This window comes from Pleuronectes platessa, chromosome 23, assembly GCF_947347685.1.
Source record: "Pleuronectes platessa chromosome 23, fPlePla1.1, whole genome shotgun sequence".
Taxonomy (NCBI): domain Eukaryota; kingdom Metazoa; phylum Chordata; class Actinopteri; order Pleuronectiformes; family Pleuronectidae; genus Pleuronectes; species Pleuronectes platessa.
In genome coordinates this window covers 1,285,459-1,298,583 of record NC_070648.1, presented here as the reverse complement: position 1 = coordinate 1,298,583, position 13,125 = coordinate 1,285,459, and the positions used below count along the sequence as shown (strand labels likewise).

The window sequence follows — 13,125 nt, the reverse complement described above, 5'->3', positions numbered from 1 at the left end:
TTCTAAAATGTGGTTAGCTCGATTATTTTTATAATAATTAATGAGCACAAGATGGGGGGGGAATGCACGAGTGGACTTATGCAAAAGGAAAATAATTAGGTTGGGACTTTCAAGAACTAACATGACTAATGCAATGTAAGCGCGCCAGAGAATGTTGAAAGCCAACCAAGTCTTTAAGTAAGGTAAGAAATATTTTATAGACGCTGAATTATGTATTACACCCTTAATAAAAAGCTGCCTGCAGATTCTCATGCTGTTGAATGAGCTTCAGTGTGAAATGTGGGTTTTGCAGTGGACGTTTCTTATTACTTGCACCAAGGAGGTTATGGTTTACGCCCCTGTAGGTTTGTTTGCTCATAGGTTTGTATGTTTATTTGGTATTTAGCAGGATTACGCAATAACCACCTGACAGATTAGGACACAACTTGGTGGAAGGATGTGATACGTGTCAGGAGAGAGTCCAGAGGATTCTGTCATGGATCCAGACAAAGGAGATGATGCAGGGGACTTTCTTTCACTTTCAGTATTAACTTAGAACTATTCAACAGATGTAGAAATATTGACCCCGGAATAGTTTTTCAGTGCACTCCCTCAACTGTGGATATGCCCTGAAATTACTCTCCTATACCCCCCCCCCCCCGTCCATGTCTCTGCTGGTTGGTTGGTTTGATCGACAGCAAGAATAAAAATCATTGGCGTGGATCCCGGAGGACACAAGTCATGTTTTATTGTTTTCTTTAGCATTGCGAGACAGGGCGGTTTGTTTGTTTTTCAGGGGCCTGATATCTATGAGCTATGTGCTGATTCTTGGGGATTCAGATCTAGTGGATTTGAGATCATGTGGATTCAGTAGAAAATCCACAGTTTATATGCATCATCAATAGTTTTAGAGCTAAATCTGAAAGAAGACGACAGATTTGACATCTGTTGAGCGTACGAGTTCTCTTTCACTGTGTAGCACGTTTGAAACTGATTCCAAACACACGTGCAGGGACTGAAGTTTTCTCTGGAGAGGCTAACACAACAATGCATTTCTTTCTCTCTTCCTCTCCCCCCTCCACCACCCTCCCCCAGGCTTCACTTGAAACATACATATCCAGACAGTCAGCAGTGAGTCTGAGCTGGGTCTATCTCCGCTCTGCAGCCAGGGAGGAGCTGCCCCGCTCTGTACTCACACCTACAATCACTAAAGACACAGTTCCGAAGCAGCTCCGCCCTGCAGCCGCTCTATCAGGGCTGGAATCAATGCAGCACAAATATCAGGGAATAAGCCCGGGAGTATTTGTATCCTTAAACACCCTTAAAAACACATTGAACCTTTTCATTTCCCTGACTGCTTTGGCTTGTGGTATTCAGTCGATGGCAGTTAATCACTCAATGAGTGGCCGCTGTCCAATGAGAGACCAGACGAGTAGAGAATAGAAAGGCCCAACGTGACAGAACTCAAACTATTCGGAAGAATAAAGATTCAAAAAAGGCAAATTCAAAGTTGAAAATCAAATTAAAGACAAATAACGTATAAGGAAACTGAATCTTTAAAGTTTGTTAACAAAGAGGATAAAACTGAAGCTGTGTTATTCGACAAAACCACATATTGTGATGAGGTCGATCTGTATCCTGATAGTGACACATCCCATCACTCATTACTCCTACCTCTGCTCGAGCGTGTAAACTGGGACCATGTCTTTGCAGATGTAAGTTGTAACAGCAGCTGTTGTCTGCTTCCATCTTCGGGATGCTTTGCCATATGTTGTGCCGCGGGGCGAAAAGCCTTTTGTGTAGCGTCTGAGTCTGGGGTTTGTTTTCTCCACTGCACTTTAGTGGTTCTCATCTGGCGACTCCCTTCACACGGTTTGACAAGATTCATGCAGAGGTTGTAAAAGAGGTTAATGGCGTTTTGTGTCTGTTGTGGCAGAACTCACGCTGAATCTCATTTTGTCTCGGATGGTCGGAGTCCTTCTCCTTGCTGGAATAATCCAGTTCTGTGTTGCCTTCATGCTAATTCTCCATCAATCCATTATAGGCTCTACTTTTGAATCCATGGAATGTATGCACAGTGTGTTTAAGAACTGTTTCCCACACAGTTCTTTCTGAATCGTTGTAAACCTACTCACATACTGTCCAAATACTTCAAATCACAGATGGTGACCGGCTTGAAAGTGAAAGAAAAAAAGAAGAAGAAGTGGAAAGAAACTACCGATGCACCAGGAGTTATTTAAAATATGTTATCTCATGGGTAATTCTTACATCAATGGGACTTGACCATGAATCCACTTCTGTTCAAATCCTATTCATTATGGTAAAAGGGAAATGTTTGTGTAGCCATCCCAGAAAGACCAGATCTACACACACCCATGCACACATGCCACTTAAGTGCATTCCAGCAAACACACCCACATGTAACACACAAATAAAAAATGTATGTACACATGTGGCACGGATCTGAACTCCATGGAGACGGGAAAAACAAGACACGTAGACCTGGGCTCAACAACATACTGTATACACCCCCCCCCCCCCAGTGGTCCACACAGAGCACAACATTAATTTGTTTTGTGTAACCTAGTTTTAAGGGTTTAGCTAAAACTGGTGCAACACAATATGATGTCAGAGGACGTGAGCTACCAGCAGCTTAGTGAGCTGTTAAAAACAATACGCATGTTGTATAAAAACACAACAACTTTGACTACTTACTGTAAAAAAGGAAGAACAGTACCGATTTGGTCATTAGCATCAATCTAACGAATGTCCAGAAACATGTGCATAAATGTCCTTGTCCACGTGTTCATCTTAAAATAGATCTTAGTTGTGTTTAATGTGCGCTACCTGCTCTTTAAAGAGTCCTCCTTCAATGCACATGGACAATGCATCTGGTTGTCGCCAGCAGAGCAAACACAAAAAGGTCAAAAACATGTCATATGTTTCCTGGCAACAAAATGCTTCAACGCAATTACTCACCAGCACGGAGACCACTCAACGAGCACTGCAGCCGTCAGACACACAACAAGAATGTGTGATTGGGATTCTCTAGTGAACCCAACAGGGGAGATCTATTTTTACCTGTCTGAAAGTGTTTTCTTTTTCCAAGTTGCCATTCTCAAAGATGGGCTAAAGGCTTATTACAGGGCCGGGTAGGACAGAACAATTGTTTAAATGTGGATAACAATGCACATTGTTCCCCGGTCTTTTCAAAGAGTGTTATGGTGTCGTGCTCGTGTGTGACGGTTATTGTTGGATCGCAAGTTTGGGAAAGTTACAAAAGATTGTGAGATGCATCCTCCCGTCAGCTGCAATGTCGACACAGGAGACGGAAAAGGAGGTTATCTGGAATCATTTCTAAATTTGGCATCCCACCGTCTGGCTTGTCACACATGAGTCATCATCCTGCTCTGAAATCCCATTGAGGAATTTTTAAAGAATCACCAAACTTTCAATTCTGCTGTATGAACACGGCGGATAGAAATAAAACTTTTGTTGATCAGTCAACTGAAAAGAATCTGCAGCTTAAAACCAAATAATTTCAATTATATTTATAAATTTGTGTGAGTTATGATAGAATATAAAACCATTTTGGATTCAATTTCTTCTTAACTGGCTTCTTCTCAGCAGCCACTAAAGGCTCATGGGTATTAGAGAATAAAAACCCATCCACTGACACATAACATGAGTTCACAGAACCTGAACCTAATTTAACATCAATCTGTAGGGTGGTGACAATATCTAGAATAGCCATGTGTTTCTGTGAGTAGTAACACACTGTGAAAACTAAAATAGATATAAAGAACGGGGGGGGGGGGGGGGGGAGACACAAAAGAACCCATGACTGCTACAGTCATACTTCAGAGGGAAAGGCCTTCTTGTGGGTTTCTTCCTGAATCACTCTGTCGTGCTCGATTTCCCCTCGACTCTCATCTTCCCCCCCCTTCCTCTAATGCGCTGCTTTGAAGACGATGAAGACCACATTGGGGACGAAGGGGACACGTGGTCCGGAGGAGGCGTAACGAGGACATTGAGAGTGCATCAGGCCTGAGGAGAGACAGGGAATCGAACTCACTCGTCCGCCGCTTGCATGGGTTCGGTCACACCTTGGTTAATGTGACTCCAGTGGCTCTCACATGACGACCATGTGATGTCGAGGTGTGACTTTCTCACAAAAGGTTAAGTGCTGGAGGAACCAGTCATTCAGTTGAGCAGCTAAATGGAAACTAGAGATTAAAATGTTCCATTAGCTGGATTGTTATTCAGGGTTTTTCATTCACTAGCTCTGAGAAACACACAGTTCGAGTGCATGAGGAAAAGGCTGTGGAAGCTCCACCAGTACAGCTCCACCAGTACAGCCCCACCAGTCGACTCGTAGACTAAAGCCCAGTTCACACAAAACAGTTAGCTGGTGTATCGCCAGTACAACGGGTTGAGGGGCAAACTGGACTCCAGTGTAAATGTCACAACTTCCCACTGATTAACTCCAGTGAGGTGGTTCACCAGTCTAATTTGTACTGGTTCAGTTTTTATAATGAAGCTAAAAGATTGTGAACGGCTCTCGTGAATAACAGCATTCAGTGGAGCGCCATGATAGGCAGCTGAGAAAAACCTAACCCCACCGATGACACCATATTCAAATCCACTAGATTGGGATTTTATTTTGGATCTGCATCAAACTGCACACTCATCTCTTTCGTCATTTTTGCAGACAGCCCAACTCATGACACTAAATGGTTTTGAAACTGGAGACTGGCACGTGTTGGAGAGGACGCCAACACCTCAGAGCAGCTCTCCTCATCAATAATAAACGTGTTCAATGGTCAATGTTCTTTAGCTTCATAACCATAGTTAAGATTCCAGGTGTTCCTGGGTTTCTTCCTGAAGAAATGGCAGGCAAACAATCCCTGGGATTATAGACTCTTCCAAGCTGAATCCCACGCTGGACGGATGGACGGCAGGTGGAGCTGCCAACTGCACCTTTGCCTTCCGAGGCCTCTGTTCAGGCCTGTAGCATCTGGCTTCCAGATGAATCTCCACTGTGCCAACATCCAGTGGGATTGGACCATAGTTTGGCCGCGGATTCTAAATCCATCTCCAACGTGTCAGCGGTAACAACTTCTGGTTAAATTTGACTTCTCCTCATCCGTGTAGATGCTCCACGTGTTTACACTCAGACAACAGACTTCTGCTGTTGTTAGGTAACTCACAGCGGGTGCAGATTTCAACACCGTGGAACAATTACAGCATTTGTAGGTGTAGGAACATTTATTTTTTTTAACCATGGCCGCTGATAGATCTGGATTCTGATTGGCTGGAAGGTGTGGATTAACTTAATTAATGCTTGGATAATGCTCTAATAATCACTTAAACCTTCGATGATGATAGCACCTTTTCTCTTAACTGTTAACCGAGGAGCTTTGGGGTTTGAACTTAAAAATAGTATCATCAAGAAACAAAATTTGGAAAAGTAAGAATTTCTTTTTAAGACAAAGACCGGAGGCTGATAAGAAAAGATGGGCGACCACGTCATGTCGAACTAGCTAACCTGGCTTTGTTCATTACTTCATGATAGTTGGCTAGCTGACAGCCTCCCTGGCTTGGAACCAACAACCAAACAGCTAACGACCCTGAATGCCCGACAATCCTGGAATTTACCTTCATGGAAAAATCATCAAAGGGACAAACAGCATGACAAGCAGGCCTCCATGCAGTGCACCACTCACTGACCGCTCCACCTCCGGCACAGAGGTCCTTGCTCTCACTAAAGAAATCAATATCCCACAATGATTAAGCTCAACGTGGCGTATTGGCTGTTCAGGTCCGGCCAAGTTCACAGAGGAGCGGGGAGACAATGCAGGACTTTTGTTGAACGTCAGCAGCTGAGTCTTGTGAGTGAGTGGTGAGGAGGAGGAGGAGGAGGAGGAGGAGGAGGAGGAGGAGGAGGAGGAGGAGGAGGAGGAGGAGGAGGAGTTGACGGATGCGAGGCAGCTGAGCAGAACCATCGATCAAACATCTGCGTCTCGTGCCGACAAAGCCAGTTCCCAGAATCAGAGCCTCAGCACATTTAGTCCCAGTCATGCCTCGCGAAAGCACAAGCATTATGCATATGGCCCGACGTGACTCGCTCCTGCTTTTAATTAATATATTAATTCATTCACTCCTCATTTCTGCCATGACTCAGAGTAACTTCAGTGTCACTTCAACTCCAGGATGCGGAATTAAACTGAAATCAGGAAATGAGTCGACTGGAACGAGAAAGTCCAAACGAGAGGATTATTGTGTGTCTGTGTTTTTTTTGCTGACTACATTCTGCTCAGCACCTGCAGGTTCCCTGAGAGAAATGTCCCCTCCAAAAAAAATAAAGGCCACCAAAGCTGCCTCGTGAGAAAATATGATGCCTGTGCAATTGTGCTCACACACCATCTGTGAGATTTCAGTGCACACCTCCGTCTTTTTGTCTCTCGCTGGAGACGAGGTGAGCACACACTGTCCTTCCTGGACCGAGCGCCTGATGAAAGACCTGCTCGCTGTCGCTTGTGTCACTTGTTGTGTCACTTGTGTCACTTGTTTTGTCATCTCAGTCTGCGCCTTGATGTCTGTACGACAACAACCTGACCTCGTATGACGCACAAGACGGTTTAAATGGAATAAGAATTAATCGTCAAGTGAACGGCTGATGGGAACAGCCTCCATGAGCGAGAAAAGTTTGTCCTGCTAGAGTCAGTGGAGAAATGATAAGTCACTTAAGTCAGACTCAAAACAATCTTGAAAAAGGTCATTTATCAGGCAAAACCTTGAGGATTTACTTTCAATGTTTTCTTATCTCTGTAAATGTTCTATCTTTAGGTGTCACATGTCAAATGTTTTGTTTCCAGTTCCTGAAATGTGAGGGTTTTAAAGCTTTATCTTCAAAATGAACCGTTTAAAGACGTCACCTTGGGTCTGGAACACTGAGACGAGCATTTATCAGTTTTAAGACATTGTTATGGATGAAAACCTGAGAATATAACGTGATTCATCAGTTAGGGAAACTAGAGTCTCTCAGTGGAGCCCATAACTCCACAAGGCTCCAACACTGCCCTTAGATTAGCACCAAATTTCAAACACTGATATTAAACAGTCCCCTGACTTAAAAAATAATTCAAGATTCATAAATTACTCTCAGGGAAATCAATGAAAATGTGAAAGAATATAAAAATTCCAGGATCCGCCCCCCCGACCTCTGAACAGGCTCCACAACATTTGGTGGAAATCTTTTCATTCGTGTTTTGTGTAATCCTGCTGAACAACCAGCAAATCAAGTAAAACCAGCAACCAAACAAACAGGAGTTATTACAGGTGGTTTCAAATCCAACCAAAGTTTACAATCAATTAAAGAAAACATTAGTTGAAGCTTTAATTGAACAGTTAAATCTGATGGTCAATCAACTTCAGGGACTTTATTCTGTCACTTATTATCTGGCATTTGTGGATGAAAATCAATCCGACCATTAGAAACATGTTGAGAAGAATTGCATCACTTCAGCTAATATGACTAATGGGCCAGCTATTGTGTCATTTCCTTATTAATAAAAGTGAGCAGGCAGGATGGGGAAACAGTGGAGATGACGCTCCACGGCCAGGTTGTGTGAAGGAATGTGTGTAACTCATCCAACAACCAAACCACAACTCATGATCTTAACACTAAACTAAACCAGGAGCTGAGAAATCCAGTTTGTCCTCATTGGGACGAGGCTCTGGTTCTAATGAGGTCCTGACAAGTCAGTGTTTATCATGGAAGAGGATCCAAGGTGGTAACACAAACGACTACACACACAGATACACACACACTACATGAAATACTACATTCCATATCCTTACCCCAACCTTAGCCTCTTACTGTCCTTATCAGGGCAGCTCAGCAAACACCCTCAACCCCAACAACTGGTATCTAAACCTCACCTGACCACAGCTGGCATCGGACCACAAACCAGAACCAGAACCTCAGAGATGAGACTGGGCCTCATCAGGACCAGGCTGTGGTCTCCATGAGGTCCTGACAAGTCACTGATAATGCTGGAAAGTGTCCTAAAGAGGCAAACTACACACAGACAGACACACACAGGGCTGGAGGGGTACTCACAGTCGAGGTGCTTCTTCTTGGGGCCGCTGACTTCGTGCGTGGTGGCCTTGCACACCGCCTTGCTGATGGCCGACCCGGTCATGCTGTGCTGGGCTGCAGCGATCCGGTCCGTGATAGATTGGCCTGACATCTCTTATTATTATTCCTCCTCTCTTCTTCTTCTCCTTTTTCCTCCTCCTCCTCTTCTTTGCTTCAATCCGCACGACAACGACCCGATCCACGGATCAGCAGCTCCCCGTGACGTCCCTGTCAAGTCGGGGCTGAACCAGACGAGTTCTTCTTCTTCTTCTTCTTCTCTCCAGCCGAGCCGTGATGTCGCAAGCGAGACAAAAGGTTGTTTGGTGACAGAGGAAAAGTCCACAATCAATTCTGCCGGAGGATCTAAAGTAAACACCACGACACCGAGGAGCGCGGGCGTGTGTTAGCTGACGCTGCAGCACGGGAACCCGGAGCGAGTCCCGCGGTGGACTTGGTAAACACTGCGGAGGACTTCGTGGAACCTAATAACCATCGCTACCGGGCTGCTTGTGACCTGGGCGACGGGGTTCGCGAGAGAAAGAGTCAATAGAACGGAGAAGTGACGCGAATCCGCTGGAAATCAAAGCTCCGACAGCCGCAGCAACAATGTCCCCGGACCAGACGCTCGAGTTCCTGCTCCACGTCAACTTGTTAGCCTGCGCCGCGGCTAGCTAGCACTGGCGGCGGGGCAAAGTGGGAGCTAAACCGCCCCAAGGGTGGGAAAAGTCACCGAGAACCGAGCGGGACATGCCCTGGAGCTCACGCGGCGAGAGGGTGGGACTGACAGCCCCGGGAAGGCGCGGGTTCCCCCGGGGAGAGGACGCGGGAGGGGCGGCGGGTGTTAGCTGGGAAGCTAGCCGAGGGGGGGAAGCTAACCAGCCGGGGAGCGGGGTGAGAGGCGGAGGTCTGGCGGAGGAGCAGAGCCGGCGACCGGGGTAAGTTGCGAGCCACAGCCCCCTCCTCAGCTCGGGGCGTTCCTGTCACAGTCCTCGGGCTCGCTTGGTGCTGTCCTCCGGCTGCTGGCTCCACGTCAGCGGCTCGCTGCTGGTGGATGTGTCGGTGTTTGCTCCGCGGTCGTCCCGGTGCGGTGCCGCTGAGTGGACGGTGTCACTGCCGAGGCTCCACCGGACAAAATGGACGCGTGAAAAATCAGCTGATCTCACAACCCTGCTGCGTTCACGTGCCTCCGGTGAGCTCGGATTCTAGGAAACCGAGGCAGAGTCACATGACAAGCGTTCAGGCTCCTGTTTTTTCCAGACTTGGAAAAAGTTCTGAATTTCTTTGTTTCAAGTAAAAAAGCGAATTAAACTCTGTGAAAGTTTTTAATTTAGGCTAATTTATCCATTGTGGGATTAATAAAGGATTACCTTCTTATACATATCTAGTTTAACTTTAATATAGCTTTTAAATCAATCTTATCATATCTTATCAAGTTTAGTTTAGCTTTAAATCAATTGTATCTTTTTTTAATTGACCTTATCTTGTCTTATCTAAATTAAGTGTGATTTAGTTTAACACTTTGAATCCAACACAGTGCACACCTACAAATTGTAGTCACGATTGATTTGACTTTTTAAGGATATTGCAAACACGAAATTGTTCATGCTATATTTTGTCTAATTACACAATAACAGATATTCAAACCAATCATTAAATATCAGGCCAGATCTAAGACACGAAACCTTTAATAGAGTTATATGTCATATTGTTTTATATGAGCTTATACAAGGCTCATAAAAGTGTACAATCTAAAGTAAGCAAACCATAAACCAATTTAAAATGACAGCAGAAGATTGATAAAACATATGAATATAAATTCACAGCTCATCTCTGGAACTGTTCCCACCTCGTTGGACTTTTCTTAGATGATGTTGATATTTCCCACAGGCTGTGAACGCCTCTGCAGTGCACGGGGTGGGTGCTGTGTGCGCGTGAAGCCTTTAAGGTGTCACGGTTTGAATCTCCGCGGATTCCATGAAACAAACATGTCAAATTTAACACAACCGCGCATCACACGTGTGTGTGTGTGTCTGCCGCAGTGCAACAACACACCCGCTCGGGTCGCTGCACCGCTCCACCGATACAACAGGCTTTTATTTTGAAATCCCGGTTTAAGGTCGTATCAGATTATTCCTCAGACACCGTGTCCTTGTTTGACTCCAGACTATCTGGAACACGGTGTGCTGGCGAGGAGCAGTGGGCTGCACACTGGAGGGAATCGAACGTGTGGCGGCAGTCTGTGTCTCACATGTCTGCATGTATGTGATGAGATGCACGGCTGCAGGTTTGACATGCTTCACACAGCTGCATGCATGTGAGCAGCATTGTGTCACGAGTCATGACACACACACACATACACACACACACACACACAAACACAGAAATAAGGGTGAAGCTACAAATAACCAGACAGTTGAGAAAGAACAAACAAATAATGAAGAAAAAGACGTAGTTCAAGGAATACACACACACACAGACAGACTCACACACACATGCAGCAGACACAAACACAAACACACTCATGCAGCAGACATACACGCTGTCAGTGTGTGTGTCTGCTGCAGCCCAGACCACCCCTTATTTTCTTGACCTCTAATGACCTCTCCTCTTCCAGCCAGAGACAAGATGCTGATGATCGATACCACGAACTGTCAAGAGGGAGTGATGAGGAGTGCACGTTTACACACACACACACACACACACACACATACTCTGTCAGCACTTGGAAGCTGGAAGTGTATGTGAGTGTGTTCTTGTGATCCACCTATACGTAACTGTCAGCCTCACTGTGCTCATCTGGTTTCTTTCTTCCCTCGTCTCTGCCAAACCGAATGAGCTGTGAGAGTGTGTGTGCGTGTGTGTGTGTGTGTGTGTTTGTGTGTGAGCGTGTGCGTGTGTGTGTGTGCATGTGTGTGGAAAAAATGTACATGCTGCAGAAAAAAGGAAGTGAGACTTGCAGCCACAGTCGATGGAAGTGGTTAGCGCTGCACGGACCACCAAAGACGGACTGGTTGTATTTGTTATGCGCTCGATGTCCCAGCACAAGATGCACGAAGGAGAAGAACAACACAAACCCTCTTTCACCAGATGCAGCAGCTGCAGCCCTGGACCAAATCAACAGTTTCCTCAAATATGATTTGTTGTGTTTGGTTCATGCAGCAATTACTGTTTTAATCCCACTTTCATCCGGAGTCTCCTGAGATTTAATTAAAAGCACAAACGTTTCTTTAAAGGAAACATGTGCAGCTGAGCTCTGCACGTGAAGACTTGATGCACGGCCGGCCGGCAGACAGTCACCGTGATGCCTTCAGGGGGGGGGGGGCTGAGTCTCCACCCGACGTGCATGTGACTGGAAGGAGGCGCAGAGGCACCGGGAGCAGAGGGAGGTGAAGCCGTGGACTCACACCTACACTCTGCTCCTCTTTATGAGACGTCTGCGCCAAGTGCAGATTCTTAATGAGCTCACATCTCCTCCCTGACTCGGAGTGCGGTGTCGCCCTCTGCCGGCCGAGGCGGGGAACTCCCTATTTCCATGGCAACTCCTCGCGTGGATGCGGGGAGCCCCTGTAGCCCTTGGCAACGAGGACAGGTGTCCTATCAGGAGCTGTCAATCACAGGATGAGCCTGTCAATCACAGGGTGAGCCGGCACTTTGCCCAAGGCCAATACGGTGGGAGAGATAGGAATAAATCCATTACGGGGCAATCGACAAGGACAGAGTGAGAGATAAACACTCGTGGAGACGAAGACCGAGGGGGGGGGGGGGGGGGGGAGTTCATCCAGACTGGGTCACCATGGTCACGATGGATGGAGAAGCCTCAGGCGATAATGGTACAGTTACTAACACCAGAGAGTTTCCTCCAGAGTCGATGGAACTTTACTTGTTGGTTTAACTTTAACTGGAAATCTGGAGATACAAGAGGCTGGAAACTACTAAGTGATCTACGAGTATTTAATAAGGAGCTTTCTGCAGAAAGGATCAACTCACCGAGGATCTCAGAGTGAAGATGGAGAACAGTCAACTACAAGGGTCTTATATAGGAGGACAAGGTCGTTTGCCTGAGCCAGTTCAGACTGGTTCTGTAGGGTAGTCTAAGACAGGAACTAAAGCACAGTAACAAATGATTTACATACATTTCCATTGGGTTCTGTGGACAGTCAATAAGTAATAAAAAGGTCAAACAGGTTTCATGTCTTAAACATTTTAGGTCATGGAGTCTGAGACAGGTCTGCAAATGCTCTTCAACTATGAAATAAGTTTCAACCACTCTTAGTTAATTTTTCCAAGACATGGTCCACTTGTGTCTATGGTGGTATTTGTGCGCCTGGTTCTCAGCCTGTCAGGCTCACTTCAAACACAACTCATGATTTATGATCCAGAGTCTGAGCTGTAAATGTTGAAAAAACTGCATAAATCAATAAAGGCTGCCAACATATTGCACTTCAAAAAACCCTCCAGTCATTAATGTCCTGCTCCGCGGCCTCAGCACGTCTTCAATCAACACGTTCATGTGCACGCATGTCATGTGTGTACACATGCTTGATTACAGGCTGGAATATTAAACGCCGCTGCTGCTGTTAATGTGAGGCCCCTCTGTGCTCGGGATTCTCTCTGATCACTTATTCATCCAACGAGCTTTCTACAGACACCAAGCTGTGGAATTAGCAGACTGATCAAATATGAACGGACCCGTGAAGATGCAAACTCCACAGCCCGACTGGGGGGTGACTTATGAAAGATTGTTTTCCTATCAATTCAAGGAAAAACTGAGAGGGACCTGAGCGTCAGAGAAACCACTTCACGTGGAGAGAGGATTTATTTGAAATGAGTTGCAGGAGAACGGAGCAGAGTGGACAACAAGTCCCAGTAAGACCCCAGAGACTGAAGCATAGAGAGACGATGCTGGAGGTATTTGATATTTATTTATTCATAACAGCTTTTCAGTTCATCGCCTTGTAGCTACAATTCTTATTTCACATGTACAGTAGAAAAATAGAGGATTG

The 13,125-nt window shown here is 45.7% G+C and overlaps 1 protein-coding gene across 4 annotated transcripts in view; it reads right to left on the bottom strand.

The window, feature by feature from the left end:
* Nucleotides 1–8,872, bottom strand: part of si:ch211-200p22.4 (phosphatidylinositol-binding clathrin assembly protein) — a 58,235-nt gene extending 49,363 nt beyond the window's left edge. The window contains exon 1 of one of the 4 annotated variants that reach the window (XM_053415989.1): nt 8,105–8,872. In XM_053415989.1, coding sequence (XP_053271964.1) covers nt 8,105–8,234 — 130 coding nt within the window. In that variant the 5' untranslated portion in view covers nt 8,235–8,872. Of the gene's footprint in view, nt 1–5,637; nt 5,782–7,923; nt 8,034–8,104 lie in introns of those variants that run through there. The other 3 variants (XM_053415990.1, XM_053415991.1, XM_053415992.1) reach the window with 3 other exon arrangements.
* Nucleotides 8,873–13,125: the final 4,253 nt, after the last annotated feature.